Below are 19,928 nucleotides of genomic sequence, written 5' to 3'. Positions count from 1 at the left end.
ATTTTTATTATCACAAACATTCGCGGTTTTGTTGCTGACAATCGTTGAAAAATATTTAAATTTTAAAACATTCTTCTCATAGTACCCACTTAAACAAAGTGCTACGAAATTTATGGCATGATAAGTGTGTATTTCTGGTATTAATACCATTAACGATTACAAATCTCACTCAAACATCAACAAACATAAAGTTATTAGTAATATAAAAAGGCTATTTCTTATGTAATATAACATATATAAATATAGTATTTTGAACATCATTTCAATGCTTTGTTTTCATTAATTTTTAAATTATGTATAGGCCAATTTTGTTATAGTTCTTGAATAAAAATCTTTTTTACTTTTCAAAATGTTATATGTATACATTTAATTTGCATCTGTTGCTTATTTTTAAGCTCTAAAATGATTAGATCATTTTAAAGTGATCTTTATGGATTGTGGAAAAAATGTATTCTAACTTTTAAATAATTCAATTTTTAAATCGATTTTGGTTACCAATTATACAAGTTAATTAATAAAGCATCAAAAAACAATGATATCACTTAAAATGTTTATTAATTAAATTATGCAATTATATATAATATCCCTCTTTATCAATTGAATAAATAAGTATGAGACTAATTAAAAGCAAATAAGTGTATAAGTTAATTAATTTATCAAATGTCATATTCTTCATCTTGTTGTCACAATAAAATCTATTTGTTTAATTATTGTTGCATGCATTTTAAACAATCATACGCATGGGTATGACAAATTAAAAAAATGGAAATTTCTATTTTATCGACGAGAACGAAAATTAGTTCCTTCTTAGATTTAATTTATAAACATTTTTGGCCTTACATCAATATTTGCTGAGCTGGATCCTTTTTTTAAGGTTTTCGTTATTTTTCATATTTCTTGCAAATAAACAAAATAAAACTTAGTCTATATTGAATTTCGATAAAATTTAATGACGTTTACGGTATATTTAATTCAGTTAATTAGATTAAAATTACGTAAAAGTTTAAAATAATGTGGGTTCGAAATCCACCTGAGACACTGGTAAGGGAGCTCACAACAGGCCAGATGGAGTCCTTGAACCTAGAACCCCAGTCCACCATTGTGGCCTGTGGTTAATATTTGGTGAGCTTTGTCAAAAGGTAAAAATTGCTTAAATTTGTTTGGTTCTAGGCCTCCCTTACCAGTTTTATTTTATTGTAGTTAAATACGGATAATAAACGCATTACAAATAGTCTATTTATATATATTTTCATAAATAATATAAAATAGTATGAATATTATGTATGTATTAAATAAAAAGGACATGTTGAAAATAAGTTTCAGTAGTTGGGTATTTGTTCCATAAGATATATATATGTACATATTTTAAATGTAAATCATGGAGGTTGTAAGAAATTTATAAGTCTTAATAAATAGATAAATATGTAATTCTTTATATAGATAATTAAGTAGACAATATAGTTCAGATATTATAGAACATAAAATATGTAAATGTAATACCTAAATTTAAAATACTGTCATAGATATTATTAAGATATTAAAATAGAGTTAACTAATAATATCCAACAGCTTTATTTCTAAAAATATATATAAGAGCTTTTACCAGTGAGATATTAGCCAATTGTATGTAAGGTTAAAATAATTCATTTTAGTATATGTAAAATGTTTAGGGTCTTATACATCAAATATTCATACAAAATTTGTTCTATAAACCTTCGATAAATGTTTATGAATAAGGCAGTTTATGTATAACACATTGTAACTTTCAGTAAGTATTAACAATTTAATTGACACCAAGTATAATTTCCCCAATACATTGTTTTTCAATAATTAATGTCTTCTATAATTTACATTCACTTACTAAATCAATCGCCTAAAGGTATTTTGAACTATGGCAATATTTTACAAGTATTTGTAAATGTATTTGGATTTGTCACCCATCTCATTTGCATTAATAATAACATATTAAAACTAGTAAGAAATTATAGTAGGGCATGGCCGATCCCACTTCTTGTCTATTTAAAATGTGATTTATTTTACATATGAAGCATTTATGTACACAGAAAAAATTTTAGCCAATTTTCTTTCTATTAAATGGATAATTGTTAAAAAATTTAATTTTGAGTAATTTTTTATTTAATTTGATAAATATTTTTATTAATATCGTCGTTTTTTTCTGACAGTGCTATCAATATATAAAAAATAAATATCGGATAAAATCCAAATAATTGCTCTATGTTAAACACATGTTAATATTTGCGCTTTTTTTACAAGTGCATAAAGCGCTACCAAACAGCACTTATAAATAGAAAAATATTTCCAATAAAAATAGTTAAACATTTTTTTACTTAATTCAACAAATGTTTTTGTTGACTTGAAAAGTTTTTTTGCAGTTCTAGAAAACAAGATGCAGCATGATGAAAAAAAAACGATAAATAGCTGTCAGTGTTGTTGTGTAGTAATTTTAATACTATGAAACAAGCAAAAAAAGATCATCAAAATCAAATCTTCAAGTAAAAAAAATATAATAAGAAGTTTAACTATAAATATTTAAAAGGGCAACACCTATTAATTTCGGTTGAATAAAAAACAAAAGAACAAAACAAGTTTAGTTCTTCTTTTGTTTTCGTGGTGACAACATCAATGTTAAAGTGCTAAAAAATTAAACAACAACAACAAAGTGCAACAACAACAACATTTATAACGGTAAAAACAAGTTGTGTATTAGAAAGAATTGTAAGTAAAACAAAATACAAAACTAACTAAGATTAAAATAAGAAGTGTTTTTTGCATTTAAAAAGTGGTGTACTTTAGAAAAAATAATAATTTATAATTAAAAACTGGAAAATGAATGAAATTAAATGTTTTTTGTGTGATACGTTTTTTGAATCTCCACTAAAACTGTTTGAACACATTAAAAATTATGCACTTCCTTCTAATGTGGTACATAAGTGTACATATACATATTGTTTTCAACAGTTTTATAATAAAAGCTCCTACAAGAGACATGTCTTGAGACATTTTAAATTTCTTCCTAATTCTAGTAATGAGATCTTAAAGAATTCTGAACGTAATATTGAAGAAAATATTACGATTTTAGAAAAACAACCCTTATTAGTTCCAAAATTGTTTAACTACCAGATAAAACTTGAAGAACTCCGTAATTCAGCGGAAAATTTTGTAATGAAAATGCATTCGTTCAACAATATTTCCCGTTCTGATGTTTTTAATATAAAAGGATATGTTGAAGTTTATATATTAAACCCAGTTCTCGATCTTATGGAAGAATGTCTAAATCAAGACAATTTAATTGAAACCCCAATTTCCAATATTGTTAAAGATATGAAATTGCTGTTTAAAAATGTAAAAACTGATTTCAGATTACAAAAAACCCTAAGTGAAAAGGGGTTTATTAGTAGTGTTGAGACATTCAAGATTAACAATGATTCTAAATCAAACGCCACAATAATGCCGCTTGAATTTCAATTTAAAAATATCTTTGAAAAAAATAATTACCTTGATGACGTTTTACGACATATGGAAACAATTGAGAGTAGTGGAAAGTTTACCAATTTTATTCAGGGTGAACTTTGGAAAGAAAAGAAATTGTTATATCCAAATAAAACATTAATTCCATTCTTTCTGTATAACGACGATTTTGGAATTAATAACCCGCTGGGTTCCAAGTCAAATAAAAATTCAATATGTAACTTCTATTACTCTTTTACTTGCGTCCCAACAAAATCATCAAAGTTAAACGAGGTGTTTTTAGCCTGTACGTATAACTCTTCCGATATTAAACGGTATGGTAATGAATGCTTCGCTCCATTAGTAGAAACATTGAAAAAACTAGAAATCGAAGGTATTGAAATTCAAACAAATAGTGGCATAAAAAAAATTTATTTTGTAATGGGTTTGCTTTTAGGGGATAACTTAGGATTAAACGTAACTCTAGGATTTTCAAAATCATTTTCCTCCCATTATTTTTGTAGATTTTGTTTGATTAAAAAATGCGAATCGCATCAAGAGTGTTCCGAAAGAAAAGATATTTTTCGAAACCGCATTAATTATAGAGAATCAATAGACAGAGGTCTAATGTCTCAAACTGGAATTAGCTCAATCTGTATTTTCAATGATTTACCAACTTTTCACTGCACAGAAAACTTTGCAGTTGACATTATGCATGATCTCTATGAAGGCGTTTGCCACCATATACTAAGTGAATCTTTATTATATTTTATTAAAAAAATGAAATATTTTTCACTTCAAGAGTTTAATGATCGTCTTAGTAGTTTTCGATATGAGTCTCATGATAAGGGAAGTGAAAAACTTAATGTTAGCTATCCTGAATTAGAAAATCACAAGCTTAAAATGTCGGCAAAACAAATGATGGCATTTTGCTTTTATTTTACTATTTTAATTGGAGATTTTATTCCAAAAGATGACCAGGTTTGGGAATTCTTATTAAATTTCTTCGAGTTATTAGATGATCTTTTATGTTTTCAAATTTCAGATCCTTTAATAAACCAAGTCAGAACTAAAATTGAAAATTTAAATAAAAATTATTTAATATTGTTTAAAAGAAAACTAACTCCAAAATTTCATTTACTTTTACACTATTCCACAGCTATGAAATATTGTGGGCCTCTTAGAAACTTGTGGAGTTTCAAATTTGAAAATAAACATAAGGAGTTCAAAATTTATTCCCACATAATAACCTCAAGAAAAAATAAAAAAAAAGTTTTTCTCATAAACAACAAATAAAATTTGCAGATTTTTTACTTTCAACTAATGTGTTGCAAAATGTATTTAAAAAACCACTTCTGGACCTAAATGTTAAGCAAAAAGTAAGCCAAAAATTAAACATGTCTATGGAAGACTTTTTGCTTTATTTAGAGGCGGATATATGGGGATATAATTACACTACACAGAAAAATGTATGTAAGTTTAGCTCTGATTTTGAAATATTTAAAATTTTTTTTATTATTGAAATAAAACATAATGAAATTTTATTTTGCTGTAAAAAAATTTTGACAGTTTTTAATAATCATTATAGCCATAGAAAAGGTATACATAGAACTGAAACTGAGTATGACAAAACCTAAGTCTGCTGTCAAAAACCTAAGTCGTGAGAATGTATTAGTTGAAAAATATGTAACCCAACAAACACAAACTCTTTCGTTTAAAAAGTTTTTATATTTTTGTTTGATATTATATTTCGATATTTTATGAAATAATGGTTTGAATTAGCCATTTTTATTCAATATCAGTTGACCAATGTAAGAAAGATCTTCATTAAAAATTATTTTTAATTTTAAATAAACTCTTTGTGGTTGCTGGGTTGAGTCAATATTGACACTTGAAAATAATATTAAAAAAATAAAAACGATTGAAAAATTTGTTTTTTTTCTGAAAATGTTTTCAATAATTTTATGGGAAAACATAACTTTTAGCAGTGTTTATTGCAGCAGCAGGGGCTATTTTGCCACAGGAATTGTGCTAATGCTAAAATTAACGCTTGATATGAACGATTATTGTTAATTTCAAAGCAGCCCAAATGCAGTCAAAATACACCCTACACCACACTAATGGGAACGGTATTTTGTTTACGTCTTAAAGTTTGTAACACCCGCGTCGATGTCATGATGTAATCCGCCCATAAATAAGCCTATTGAACTTTTTTGTAAGCGGTACATGCTATACAAGAATAGGGTATTTATAAAATTCGACTCAACAAATTTTATATATATACGAAATTTTGACTATATATTGTTATAATGAGTAGTACATTCATTAATTAAGCAAACATCAATCTCTTGAATATAACTTCTACATTAAAAAATACTAAATAACTTATTGCTACTTACTCGCAATGTGGTAGGGTATGATGTATTCGGATACATTTTGTACTTTCATATTTTTGTTATTTTATGTAAACAAAAATAAAAATACTCATACAATTGTATTAAATTCACACAGAACCTGTACATGTGAGAGAGTAATATTTCTTATTCTCAGTTTCAGTTCTATTTATTTTTCTATGATTATAGCGCTTACGAGTTTGAATCAATATCAAACAGATATACTATTGTCAGCCTTCTTGATATTGTGGGTCCTCCATTTGAAGCTCTGGAATCACAAAATAGAAAAACATTTCTAAAACCGAAAGAATTTTATACAAATATATATATTTAAGCCTCAAAAATGGATACTTTTACCATCGATATGGACTTGAGTAACTTGTTAAAACAATGGAACCTGTAACATTTGTATAATAGATTTAAAGGTAAGTCTATATTTATATTATTTTAATTTGACAAACATCTTATTTTTACTTTATCTTTGCAGAACAAGATACAACGATTGATGTATTGAAAATATTAAAAGCACATCATATTTCAAAATTATTCAACGATTTATCCGTTGGTGACCAAGCGAAGTTTGAAAACTGTTTAGAGAAGTGGAAAGAGACATCTACTCCATTCTTCAAAAGAGATGAAATCCAGTTATCTTCGGATTCTTCACAGAAATCGTCGTTTGTTTCCGTAAAAGAAATTTTATCAAATACATTTAATGGCAAGGAAATCCTAAAATTTTATTCCAAAAATGACATTTTACATGAGGAACAACGAAATCTTCTTATATCAACTGTAGCTAAATATATAGAAGCTAATGGGATACCTTATACTATTTCAGATTGTGCTGATATAGAAAACCAGATATGCAATATTTTCCCGTCAGAACAACTTGTAAGTTTATTCTATAATTGCATAACAGTTTAAAGCTAAAAATAATTAAAAATTTATGTTTTCAGGATTTTTACTCTAACGGTAAACGTGGCAAAATCTATAATAAATTATCAAATTTAAAAAGGCTTTCGAAAGACATTTTTAAAGAAAAATCATCGCCGGAAGAAGATAAAACGTTCGGTTAGTATATACCTAATTTTAATTTAGTAAAAAAATAATTAAATGATTTTTTTTCTACTTCTAATTAGAACCAGAAGAAAATGTGGCCGTCACATTGCAGTATTTAAGACTACCTACAATTACTGCGGACGAGTTTGACTTGTACTGGCGCAAATGTGCCCGTTACCGTTTAAAACAGATTTCAGAATCTAAAAGTACTGCCGAAATTTTTCAGATGTGGCCTGAATACAAAAAGCCTTCTGGTTCAAATCTAGTAAGTAACAACAAAAAAAACATTCAAATTCAATTTCTTCATTTACAGATTAATATAGACTTTGAACTGAAATTTCCTTTCGCCAAACAATTTTCTGAAAGATGGTTATGCTATAAAGATAAAGTAATCTACTTGCTACAAAGTAAGATCAGCAACCTTATATTTAAAAAAAAAATGCAACAAATACATACATTTAATGAAGGTATATTATACACTTTTATTTTTGTTAAAAAGTTATACTTTTTAATTATTTGTTTACATATATCTTTTCAGAATCTGTAGTTTTAACAGTACTTTGGAATATACACCATTTATTTCCTCCAACACAAAAAGTCACCTCGGACATGAGTGGGGCAAAAATTCGCAAAAAGTTTTCCGTGCTGGATTCACAGGAAAGTTTTGCAATATTGGCAGAATCCGAAGAAGAAATTGAAATAAAATTAAAACTTCTTATGCTTCAAGGGCGTAATATCCAGCCCAAATTATTAATTTCTGGCAATTTAGAGGATATTAAATCAATATTTGTTTACTTCGATGGCAATAAGTATCCATTTTTAACTATTGTAAAAGCATTCGATTTACTTTTTAAAATATTTTTTGTTTTTAATCTTCAGTTTCCCGAGGAATCTGAAATATTTTATAATTTTATTCAAGATTTTTTTTATGACATGCCCACGTCAAAAAAAATTGTAAAGGTGTCAACACTCAAACATGAAATCTTAAAAATTAAAGATAATTTTTATAATTGATTTATATTATATAATTTGTATTATTTGTGCCATACATAAATTAAATATATAATTGTATATATTTTATACTCTTATTTTACTAAGTATATTCATTTTTTGTAATAAATAATGAAAAAAAAAAACAAGTATTTTTATGGGGGTAAAACTGAGTAAAATATTATTTAAATCAATTAAAATGTATATTACTTTTTTGCAAAAAGTAATTAATTTATTTACTAAAACAATAAAAATATTAATTGGATATATAAGAAGTTTTAATCACGATGATTATCAAATTAAATAAAAAATTTATTGAATTATAATTTTATTTTCAACCAATATTTTTTTTGAAATAATTATTTGTTTTTTTTGATATTTTTCAAATTTTCCAATAAAATTGTTTGTTAATATAATATTATTTTAATTGGAAATATTTCTTGAAATTTCCAATGAAAAAAATATCACTCAGTACTTGAATTTGCGAATATTTTCATAGGCTGAAATCTAAAAATTTTTTTACTCAACTGGATGAATTTCGTAATTGAATCGCGTTTTCAATTTTTTCTGTGTAGAATTTTACTTTGATTTCGATATATTTAATCAATTTGTTGAATTTCTAAAAGATGTTTTACCTGGGGGATCACTTTAATTTGGCAACAAAAATTAAATTTTTTGACTTAAAACATAAGAGTCCTTTCCCACCATAAATCAGATTTTTAAGTGAAAACATAAAAATCTGTGGTCTCTTAAATTTATCACCGAAAACGATTTTATAAAATTATCCAGTGTTCGAAAAAATATTACTTTAGCCAATTATAATACAATTATCTAAGAAACTCATCCAATTATTTAATTATTATAATAGAAAGTTAATATTTTTCTAGACTAACATATGTGTGTACGTACTATTTGCAAACTCTTGACTTGAAATAATTGAAATTCTTTGCACGTACTGAAATTGTGACATAGTGACCGTAGGACTTCTTTTAGTGTTTCGTATACATAGTATTTTGACATAATTATATTATCATTAAATGTAGTTTTTCTAACAACAAATAACTAACTTCCTTGAATCGTTTTTATAAATACACTTTTGTACTTATAAACATTAGGGATATAACTAAATTGTGGAATTAAATAAATAAATATATTTATTGCAATTGCTCATTATCATTGTCATTATGTTTATGTTTGAATTCCGCTAACAGTTATTACCCTAATATTGAGCTTGTTATTACCCTAATATTGAGCTTGAGTTATTTAGAGTATAAGTAAGTATGTTCTCATGTTCACTTAATAAACCATGTAAGCAATTTATTAGAAATAACGTTTGGAGTCAAGCAGCTAAAGAAAATGGTTTGTCCTGTATTTTATATCATGTAATAAATTATAACACTTTCACAATTATCTTAACTACTGCATTCTGCCTCATTACGTTTAATTCAACATTTTTGGTAGCTTCCCATTTTATTAGTGTAAAACATGACAACAAAACCATATTATTAGAACGTACGAGCCAAGGAAAATGTGATGAGGTAAAGGTATACTTTTCAGTTTATATTTGTAATGTTGGCGACTATTAAAAGTAATTCGAAGACTTAAATTCACATTGAAAAATATATACAGAATGTACATGTATTAACATCCGAACAACAACAGATTCAATATCAATATTTAAATTCATAAAATTTTTATATCAAATGTACAATTTAATACAAACTAATTTTTCAACTCAGAATTTAGCAATATTTTCTGTTAAATATATTTTTCTGGAGTGGATGAACTAAAATTATATTACATTTTTACTTTTTATCAAATGAAACATTTTAAACCATAAAAATAATTGCAATTTATAAATTGTTAACGACAATATGTATAATAATGGGATTATATTATGCAACAAATGACACAATGAAACCTGATAATCATGAAAAATGTACATATATACACATCCAATAACAAATTGGACTAATTTGTTTATCGAATATTATATTTATGAATATGTGTATATAAATTTAAATTTGTTGTATTTGTTATTTAAGCAAACAAACAGAAAATTTTTATTCAATTAAAATAAAACAAAAAATTTTGAGGGAAAAAAGTAGTAGCCAGTATTCCAGTTATGAAAAAAATAATTTTCTATAAATAACTGATTTTTATATACTTATGTATATGGGAAATTTCGTGTCAAGTAACCCATCATAAAAAATTGATTTGGAGGAAATTTGCACTAAGGTTATTATTTTATTATTTTTCAATAGAATTCCCACTCGTATCCCATTAAGCTTTTTGCTAGAACCAATAAATGGAAGGTTACACTCATTTCAAAAAAATCCCGTTTGACCAAAGTGCCCAACTTTGACCCCCTCTAACTCCGAAAATTTGTGTCTGCCTACAATCTAATCCAATAGTACTAACCTGAGTGAAGATTTCATCCAAATTGATTTTTTAATTTGGGTCACTTAACACGAAAATGCCCATATGTATAAGTAATAAAAACATTTACCAATAGAGAAGATAATAAATTAATGATATTTTCCGTAAACAAATTTAATTTATATACTTACATACATATGTATATACTACAAAAGGCTGTATTTCCTTGAATACGTCTCCAGTTATGCAAATAATCAGTCATCAATAGAATAATTTAGAAACATGTAAGAGTGTTATATTCAGCTACCCCATAAACATTAGGTTGATATTTAAAATAGGGTTTAAGTCAATTATGGACCGAGGTCTTTTGTCCTCATATTTACAAGCCAGAAATGTGCGTTAAAGTAATTTTCTGAAGGGAACCTTATATGGAGGGTACGGCGAATTATTGTCCGATCCTCAAAATTCTTGTAGATCGATTTTGGCACATACAAAACATGTTTTTTTTTCGAATTTCATCACTGTACTCGTATTTTCGAACCAGTAATGAGCGTTTCTGAAATGGACCTAATATGGCGGATAGGGTCAATTATGAGTATGGGTCTATAATTTGTTATTTGCTTTTAAAATAGTTATGATTGTTAAAATTGTTTTTCGGGGCTATGCGAAAAAGTAAATCGATATTGCCTATTTTCAAAACCAAACAAACCTTACCTATAGGAAATATTTGTGGAAAATGTCAACCCTTACAACAGACAGACGAACGGACTGTCAGGCTAGATCGTCTCAGAATTTAATAAGGACCCAGAATATAGTAAATACTTTTGTGGGTCTATGGCCAATATTTCAATGAGCTACAAACGGCATGACAAAATCAATATAAAAATAAAAATCTGAAGTTTGATTTGTAGTGCTACATATTTACATTTTTGTCATACAAGTTTGCCAATCTCTTTGTACAATATAATTTTCCGATCCCAAAAAGTAAATATATTCTGTTCGTATGTCTGATGAACTTTATTTTCTAAAGAACCCAGATATCTTCGGGCTACAAATCTTCAAAAGCATTATAAATACTAAACAGAATAACAATAACGAGTAACTTAACGAAGCAGTATGTTGTTATTGTTTAGTTATTGCCAAAACCAGGGATGGAAAATTGTCCAAGGATAAATTCTTCAATAAATATTTATAACAAATTTTAAAGAATAAAAAATTATTTTTTAAATTAAAAACACATTGGTGAAGTGTATATAAAATTCGGCACAGCTGAATATAGAACCCTTACTTGTTTTTATTTATTTTACTTGAAAATGAATTGACATTACATTCCCATACCCTACACCAATATAGTGCGGAGAGTGTAATGCGTGTGTGATTGTATTCGTAACGCACAAAAATATTGGTCCTACACCCACCTTAAATTTGCAGCTCAGAATCATTTTCTGAGTGGATAAAGGTAGATAATGAATGAAATTCAACATAACTTACTTTTATATAAAAATAAAAACCTCCTTGAAATTTTATGAGGATAAACCCATATTTGATACTAAATCTTATATATAGCGTCTTTTAGAAAATTAGTTTTTTATAAATAAATTGCAAAAATACATCGGATTTATGGTAAAATTCACCATTTTTTTTAATAAATGATTTTTTAAATATACCCATAACTGGTGTTTGACATCTTATGGTCGGCCATGACCGACTATACTTTCTTACTTGTTTTTTTTTTAATGTATTTCTACTTTTAATATTCATTGAATCATATAAAATTATATTTTTCTCCTAATTGGCCCCAATGTTCAATGACTTCGAATACTTATAATTCGTTATTTGTTCAAGTAGCAATTGTATGATTAACATTTGTCAAATATTTAAGTAAAAGAAAGAAAAATAATAACAATAGGAGACATTAATATGCATTGTAAGACAATTTAAGCTGCTAGACATATGGTATGATTCGGCTTATAAATAATTCAACTAATTATTTAAAATTTACATATGAAAAGAAACATAATGTGAACAAAAATGTTTTAATGTTTAAAAAAAAAAAAAAATCATCATGTCGTCTGACATTGAATATATTGCGACTTATTTATAGAAATTACAATGAGTTGTCATATATGTATGTATTAATAGATTAATCAAATAGATATGTGACATAAAATTATACTGTTTTGCATTTACGTCATTAAGTTATTGTCAAATACTTAAATAATGTGATGTTGCCATTAAGAGATGCAATGATTAAAATTATTTAACTAGTGAATTTTTAAGATTAATTTCAATAAGTTTCTTTGACCTTCACATGGAGTTCAGCGACCATGTCTATGATTTTGTAGCAATCATACGCTGACGTATGATTGATTTTTATATTAAAATTACTCATGCGTATATGTATCTAGTAATCATCATTGGCATTCATCTATAAATGTATTTACTATATTAGCTAATTGTTGTATGTATGAATTTGTTATTTGGTATTATTTTGCTCTACGCATCAAAATAATAAGGAGTGTCATAACTCAAAAATAAAAAATAAAAAAAATTTAAATTTTCTTATTTTGACGTTTGCAACAAATAATAAGTAGTGCTATATGGGAACTAGGTTTAAATATGGGCCAATTTATTTCTTTGGAAGCTATAGTCAAATGAGGTCCTATTATTACAATGATCGTCAATACGCTTTATGGTCACATAAAGTTGAGATCTGCCGATTGTTTGTAGAAATATCTTTTCATGTAAATGCCTACAAATAAAATTATGTTAAAGTCTTTTAAACTTAGTACTACTTAATTCAAACCAGCCAGAATTTTGATTTATACCAGTCTTGTAGTAAGTAACCAATATAAACGTAACATATACATATATTGCAAAAGAATTGATTGCCGCTGTCCTGTTGTGAAATTTACATGTATTACAAATTTACTTTTTTGAAAAGAAGACACGTTAAAATCGATTATAACCTGTCATCATACTTGTGATTTCTTTTGGAAAATAATTAAATTTTAAAACAAAATATTTAAAATCAAGAGATTTTTTGTGACACATTTAATTTCATGTTTGTAATAATTACAACATAATAAAACAAGTGTTGCATTTACTTAAAAGTCAATTGATTGACATTTACATTTAAGTGGCAGAGAGATTAAAACTGTGTTACCATATTACATGATTTTAGACCTATTGTATACTGAAGTACTTTTACAAAAAAAAAATAATTTAGGTCTACGAAACAATTTTAATGTTAATTTTTTTCGAAGTATTTTTCTGGCATTTTATTTTTCTGGCAACCCAGTATGCAACAATACATTTGCGTATAAATAACATGCATACTACTATTAAAACCCTATAAATTAAGTACACATTTTTCGCACATACTAGATATGTATGTGCCAAAGCCAAACTTTTGTTCAGTTATGATAACAACATATAACGTTCATACATACATATTCATACATATATTTACTTACACAGAAAAAATTATCAGTAGTTTATTTTCAATTAACATGTTTTTCTCTTTCTTTAATTTTAATTTAAGCAATTTTTTATTTGTCTTAATTATCTCGTTGTTTAAAACCTAAGTTTACAAATTTGAGTAAATTTTTAATTGATTCAATTAGTTTTTTAATTGAATGAAAAAATTTTCTGGCCAACTTTTCTGTTTTAGTTTTTTTTTAATATTTTATTTTGATTTCTTATGCTAACAATGTTTATAATTCTTAAATAGTCAATACGATTTTAGGCATATAATATTCAAGTTTCCTGACAATTTATATAACACTTTATATGTTCAAATTTGATAATAAAGTGACATTTTTTGTAAATGCTCAACGCATTGTTAAAGGTCAAGCATTCCTTTAACATTGTGAGTAATCAATTAATAATTTTATTGTTTTAATCATCAACTTAATTGGTTTTTAATACACTTTCTACCAAACAAACTAATTCATTTGATTAATAAATTAATAAAAATTATATTTTATTTTTATTAAATATTTAATTTATACAATTAATGAATTAATCAATTTTAAATTTTGTCTCAATTATTGATGTTAATTGTTCTGATTAATTCGTTATTTAGAAAAAAAGTATTTTTTTTAATTTTTTTACAAATTTGATAATTGATATCATCATGTTGGTGATAGGTGCAAAACTTGCTTGATACAATTATTTTGATAATTGAAACATATTTTTAGTTTTTTCTGTGTACATTTAATAATTACAAAAGTCTATGCCATTCATAATTGATACATCTACAGTAGTAATGTTTTCATTAACAGCAACAACAAAATCTTTTTAAAATTAAAAATTGAGTCAGTCAGATATTTTTGATTATATCAGCTATATATAAAACCAATCCGCATGTAGTTTAATAATTTACAGACAGAAATTATATTTAATCGATTTTAAGCGTAATGCAGATCAAATAAACATTATGTTAATTTAGTATAAGGTATAAAAATATCTCTCTTTTGTTCGATTAATGTTACAAACTTCATACAATAGCGTAATAATAGTTTCGCTTCCAGTCATAATTAATTTCTTGATATTAATTACTTTTTGACAATTATTTTTCATCACCCTGCACATTGAACATTAATGTCTGTGTAATTTGTATAAAATGACAAGCAACATAAAACTCAAAAGCATGTTGTACAAGCCATAGACAGAAATTAATTACAGCAGCAAAAACGTTCAAGTTTGTGAATATATGTATATATGGGGAATTTCATGTCAAGTGAACCAACTCAAAAAATCGATTTCGACGAAATTTGCACTAAAGTTAGTACTATTGAATAGTAGGTCAGACACAAATTTTCAGCTCTATCGGTCAAGAACTGCCGGACTTAGAGGGATCAAAGTTGGAAATTTTGGTCATATAGGGTTTTATTCAAATGAGTGTAACTTTTCACCTATTGGTCCAAGCAAAAAATGTCCAAAAGAGTTCAGAAAGCTATTTCTTCATTAATTTTTTGCCGATAGTACTAACCTTGGCGCAAATTTCATCCAAATCGGAAGACATAGATTTTTAAAGTTGGGTCACTTGACACGAAATTCCCCATATGTTTATCATATGTACCTTTAAGAAAGTATTTTGCTGCGATAAAGATGTGTAAATTTGTCTTTTAAAATACTAGAAATAAATTCTTCAAATACTATAATATTTGAAGCTACAATTTATGTAGTATATGGACGAAAATGTAAGCAAATTATTCATTACGAATGTATATTAAATTCAGTAATTATTGTTTTAAGAATGTAAAATTTTTTTTACAGAATCTTTCTCTCACCTTTAAATTATTTTCCAATAAGTATATTTAATATTTTCGGTTGCAAAATTCCAAACTAAAACTATGATATTTGTTAAAGAAAAATTTTATTTAAAATTATAAGAGATACAGCTTAAATTCTATAATCCAAATCTAGATTCATTTTTCAAATGTCGCAATTTGTTTAAAAGTTAATTTTAAGAAATAATAAAAAATCATGACTTAAGACAATAAGCATGTATGTAAAGTATGTATATGTACATATGTATATACAAATCTATTAGTTATCTATTTACGTCAACCCTTAAAGAGAAGAATTTCCCATAAAATTTCTATGACTGAAGACAGATGTATCGTATTGCCCTTTCAAATCCGATTAATTTTGGAATATAGAACACAAGCTTTTTGACGTAGCTCTACTTATGTCAATGGTAGCAGATTACTAATATTATCAATAGAAAAATCTGCCACACGTTAAACACAATACAATAAAATTCAATAAAACCAAATTCAGTTTTTGAGAATTTATTGACATTTTATAAGAATGTACATTCCTTAAATGGTTATTTGACAATCCAAAGTCAAAAATAGATTTTAGGATTTAGCTTGGAGTATTTTATCAGTCAATTGAAGATATAAATAAAATAAATAAATGATGATTCGTGAAATGTTAAGCCTTTAATGCACATCTTTTTAAATTTTTGTTGAACTATTATTTAAGTAATGGAATGGTTGAAATTTGGCACATGGAAAATAAACGAATCTAGTAGAACTTGCAGAGAGTTTTTCATTGTTAAGTCTATAGATGTAAAAAGTTATATATAGTCTTACTGCCTTATTCATAACAACTTATCAAAGATTACATATTTCTAAGAAATGTAATTTATCAAATGCAAAATTATAAGTATAGCTTTAATTTTTCAGTAGTTTTGATAAAATTGAATTGAAGTAGTTTTGATAAATTAAAATAAAAAAAAGAGGAATTCTTATAGAGAATTCTTTAATTTTGATTTAATCTAATTTAGGAATTTATGTTTAACTTAATTGAATACAAAACTGCAAAATAAACTTAAGTAAACAAAGCAAATCCCAGAAAACAATTAAAAATACCACAAACGTTTCATTACATTTTAAATGAAGACAGAAGAAACATTATTATTTTATTTTTCTAAGGAAACACCAGAAAGATTACAAAATAGAAAAACAAATTAATTTTCGAGTGTCTACGTTTCAAGGACTATTGTTAAAATGTAAAAACTAATAAATGAAATTGTCAAATAAAAGAATGTGATTTATATTTTTATTAAATCAAATCTATAAAAGTATCATAATAATCTCAGTGGCACAATCGAGGGCCACCTTGGTCGACTTAAGAACAAAAATTTTAACAATAAATCTCTCTTATAGTTTTACAACGTTTATTGCAAAATATTGACTCGTTATTGTTATTTGCCATTAAAAAAAAATTACTTTTGACTTAAGCTGTTGTTGATTGTGACCAAAAATATCTGTGTTTATGTACTCACTTTTTTAAACACTTAAGTATGATTTAAAAATTGAATTCTTATTAGAACAGGGGTTTTCAATAAGAATGAGAGAACATGATAAGTTTTAAGATATTTTTGTTAGTGAAGTAAGTAAATGAAGTAATTAATAAACAAAAATTAATCGTTTAATCGAACGACTTTTAAGCGATTAAATGACCTAGCAGAAGAAATGAATAACAATAAAATATGTATATGAATATTTAACATACAAAATGCAATATGTATGTTGTGAAGAAATTTCCTCCAGCGTTTATCTAACTAAACTAGAATTTTTAAATTTAAATTATCCTTTCCTTCCGTTCTTTTGTTTGCTAAGTGTAAAATTTTAGAAGCACAATTAAAATAAAATTATAAAGTTTCTTTATGAAGTTTAAGTAAATTTAAAATGATGCAGTTTTACTGGACACTAAAACATGTTCTTTTTTGAAACAAAATTCTTATTAATAAAACTTTTACCCTTAAAAGTTCATAGTGTAATTAAATATCTAATACTTTTTGTTATATAACAAACAATAACTCAAAATCACAAAGTTTTTCAAATAAAAGTTTTAAGTTTAAGTTTAAACTTTGAAAATAAAGAAAGGACTTTGTTCTTTTGATTGAAAGGTCTTATTATATCCACCATTAAGAACTATGGGGGTATATTGTTTTTGTCATTCTGTTTGTAACACATACAAATTTTAGTTGTAGACCCATATAAGTATATCCACCCTTCTGTCTAACAAGACAGTTGAAATTTTGCACTAATATTATTAACCACTGTTTGTAGTCCGTCGTCCGTCGTCCGTCGAAGAGTGCCGTCCTCTCCTTTTTAGCCGAGTAAACACGGCTAAGGAAGTGCTTGCACCGCTACTGAATTAGTGGCCGATGCGGCTCAGTCGTGGTCGATCAAGTCGTTACCAGATCGATCCTCGACATTTGCAAATGGGTCCACGTGTTCGCATAGCCCTTATAAAAGTGGCTCTTCGGAATACAGCTTAAATAGTCATAAATATATTAATTAGGCAGCAATTATGCAAAAGTTAGTTTTATGCACCCAGAAAACTCTTTGCAAAGCATGGACATAGGTTCATAAAGCGACTTCAGAAAGCGGCTTTAATGCTCTTTATAGCGTTTATGATAACAAAAATATTTTAACAAAACCTTATGAGGATCGGTCCATAATTGATCCTACCAGCGCCTCAGGTGGGAATCAAACCCACGACCTCCGGTTTACCAGACTAGAAAATTAACCACTAACCTACCGGAGGCTACCTAATTTCAAATAATAAAATTGTAAATTATTAGTTCCGAATCATATGTGAAGCATAATATATATTTCGTAAAAACAAGGGTATAAACACATGTTTTGTAGTTCTCAGTTGTCATATGTGAAGCATAATATATATTTCGTAAAAACAAGGGTATAAACACATGTTTTGTAGTTCTCAGTTCAAAAAACCCAAAGTAAATGAGCGATATGTGACCTTCTATTGAAGGCAAGGTAGACAGTGTTAGTAGTAAAACGCGTTAATCCATTAAACTAAAAAAATTACCTTCTCCTTTATTATCATAACCTTTCTTATTTATTTAGTTTCCTTTTATTTTAAACTCTAGACTGTAGACTCAGATTCAGGCAACGATAAGAATAGAATTTATGTGTACCTACTTATTTTAGAACTAGAAAATAATTTGCATTTAAATTGCTTATTGCGATTAGCACTTACGTATGTATACATATATTCGTACGTCCATACTAATGTAGAAATTAAAGATTTTTGTGCATGCCCATACATACGTATGGTTTTCTTTTATTGTATATGTAAGTATGTATGTACATTACGCAAACCATATATGCAGAACTGAAGCGAAAGCTTACTTTATTTAAGGACAACATTTCATATAAAGCCGTTTTGCTTGTTTAGAAAACTTTTAAATCCACGATATATACACACATTGATTTAAAATTATCCATAAAAAGAATTAGAATTCCATCTAGACTTTTAAAAACTATTATAATTGCCACATATCGAAAGTGGTACCATCATAATCGCAAACATTTTGGATTGCTTTAATTGTCATATCTATATACAAAGAGTGTCAGGAAAAAATTTCGAAGAATCATAATTATGTATATGCATGTGCCAACATAAAAAAATAGGTTTCAATAGCAAATTTTGAAAATATTGCTTTTGTTTTTATCTTTTGAATCAGTTTAACTTCATCTATGTATGTATGTATTAGTTATCAGTTGCATCATTGTATTTCGTCTGATTCTATTTTCTGGCTTAAACCAAAATTTAAAAAGATTTTATTTTGTGTGTTTATATAAAATAAAAACTTTCTTGTAAATTTTTTAAAATAGCGATAATATACTTGTTAATGCGTTGATGACTTTTAACACTTAAAAGCTTTTATTGTGCAATAAAGTATGTAAATAAATGACAATCATTATAATTTTGTAATTTATTGAATTTTTGAAATGAAAATAATATAAGCACAAGATGTGAGTCAATTTGTTACATTATTTACATATGTATGTATTGCTGTGAAAATAATTTGAAAACAGTGTCGTTGACACGTTTTTGTTCTTTTCTTTGCATAATTTAGTGATTACTTTAAAAGTAATTTTAATACATAATAAATTGAAGGGAACATTTTTAAACTGATTTATAGAACGGTTTAAAATACCAAAAGTTTGACAATGTTAACCATACTTTATACATTTTATAATTTTGTTGTTAAATATATGGTATTTAATAATTTATAAGTACTATAAAAGAAAATACATTAAATTCTGTACATATTCACTTTTTGCATTATAATTTGGTGCAAAAAAA

At 26.3% G+C, this 19,928-nt stretch overlaps 1 protein-coding gene across 1 annotated transcript in view; it reads left to right on the top strand.

The window, feature by feature from the left end:
- Window positions 1-6,204: 6,204 nt before the first annotated feature.
- The window catches only part of LOC119601998, a gene marked incomplete at its 3' end in the record, with an annotated part of 141,104 nt that continues 127,380 nt past the window's right edge, over window positions 6,205-19,928 (top strand). Inside the window, exons 1-6 of the mRNA XM_037953301.1 lie at window positions 6,205-6,235; window positions 6,349-6,749; window positions 6,815-6,929; window positions 6,998-7,182; window positions 7,231-7,384; window positions 7,456-7,858. Coding sequence (XP_037809229.1) covers window positions 6,205-6,235; window positions 6,349-6,749; window positions 6,815-6,929; window positions 6,998-7,182; window positions 7,231-7,384; window positions 7,456-7,858 — 1,289 coding nt within the window. The remainder of the gene's footprint in view (window positions 6,236-6,348; window positions 6,750-6,814; window positions 6,930-6,997; window positions 7,183-7,230; window positions 7,385-7,455; window positions 7,859-19,928) is intronic.

This window comes from Lucilia sericata, unplaced genomic scaffold (genome assembly GCF_015586225.1).
Source record: "Lucilia sericata isolate MDLA Ls3-8-SP2 unplaced genomic scaffold, ASM1558622v1 Contig000204F_arrow, whole genome shotgun sequence".
Taxonomy (NCBI): domain Eukaryota; kingdom Metazoa; phylum Arthropoda; class Insecta; order Diptera; family Calliphoridae; genus Lucilia; species Lucilia sericata.
Note: the sequence above shows the minus strand (reverse complement) of the source record. Positions and strands in the feature narration are given on the sequence as shown.